The sequence below is a fragment of the Arachis ipaensis genome, chromosome B06, assembly GCF_000816755.2.
Source record: "Arachis ipaensis cultivar K30076 chromosome B06, Araip1.1, whole genome shotgun sequence".
In the NCBI taxonomy this organism is placed as follows: Eukaryota; Viridiplantae; Streptophyta; class Magnoliopsida; order Fabales; family Fabaceae; genus Arachis; species Arachis ipaensis.
Genome location: NC_029790.2, coordinates 134,893,805 through 134,894,655, shown reverse-complemented (window position 1 = coordinate 134,894,655; position 851 = coordinate 134,893,805). Strand labels below are relative to the sequence as shown.

At 34.2% G+C, this 851-nt stretch overlaps 1 protein-coding gene across 2 annotated transcripts in view; it reads right to left on the bottom strand.

Annotated features, from left to right (window-relative positions):
- LOC110264190 overlaps positions 1–487 on the bottom strand; it is a 3,107-nt gene extending 2,620 nt beyond the window's left edge. For both annotated transcript variants that reach the window (XM_021105850.1, XM_021105851.1), the window contains exon 1: positions 111–487. In XM_021105850.1, the coding sequence (XP_020961509.1) occupies positions 111–420 (310 nt within the window). In that variant the 5' untranslated portion in view covers positions 421–487. The remainder of the gene's footprint in view (positions 1–110) is intronic.

Below are 851 nucleotides of genomic sequence, written 5' to 3'. Positions count from 1 at the left end.
GCACTTTCTTGTTTTTTTTTTTTTACCAGAAAAAATAAATTTTATATTGAGAAAAGTAGCAAGAAAAACACTTGATCAAGAACTTGCAATGGAAGCACGTACACGTGTACCTTTTTGTGTATCTTGAATATCCTGGATTGGGCGTAGCCATTTGTCGTGGGCCTTGTGAAGAGCACAAGCACTGCCAACAACGGCGGCGAGGATGCTTGCATAGGGTCGGAGACGCACGTTCTGGCACGCGCTTCCAAGGCGGTGGAAGGTACTAACACCTTTGGGAGAAGCATGTAAGCCTTTAAGAAACTGGAATGCAGTGTCCCCAGCTACACCAATCTGGAATCCAAGGCCTGTTGCGGTCACAACATTGTAATAGCGACTCAGATCCGGTTCGGTTTTGGTTTTGGGATTGGAGGTCTCAGCCATCTTGACTATGGGAGAATGCTGATGCTAAGGGTATGTTTCAAATTGATTAAAACAGAGATTACTCCAACCTTTTAAATGAAGTACGATTCTATCAATTTTGGAACAAAATCTTTATAATAATTGTAGAAATTTGAATCCATTCTTCTTTGACAAGAAATGTTTTTTTTAAAGTGAAAAAGATCTTTTTTTTTGTTCAGTTATCTTTTTTTAAAAGATCTTATGGAGAAGTAAAAGTAATTTTATGTTTGGGTATCTCATGCAAAAAGATCTTTTTATCTATCAATTATATTTGGGTATAATGTTATAAAAGTACTTTTTTGTTTATTTATTAGATTAAAAAGCATCTTTTTTTAAGAGAAAAATATCTTTTAAAAAAAGATATAAATTACAACTTTTCAAAAAAGATTTTTTTTTCTAGTGCTTTTACTTTT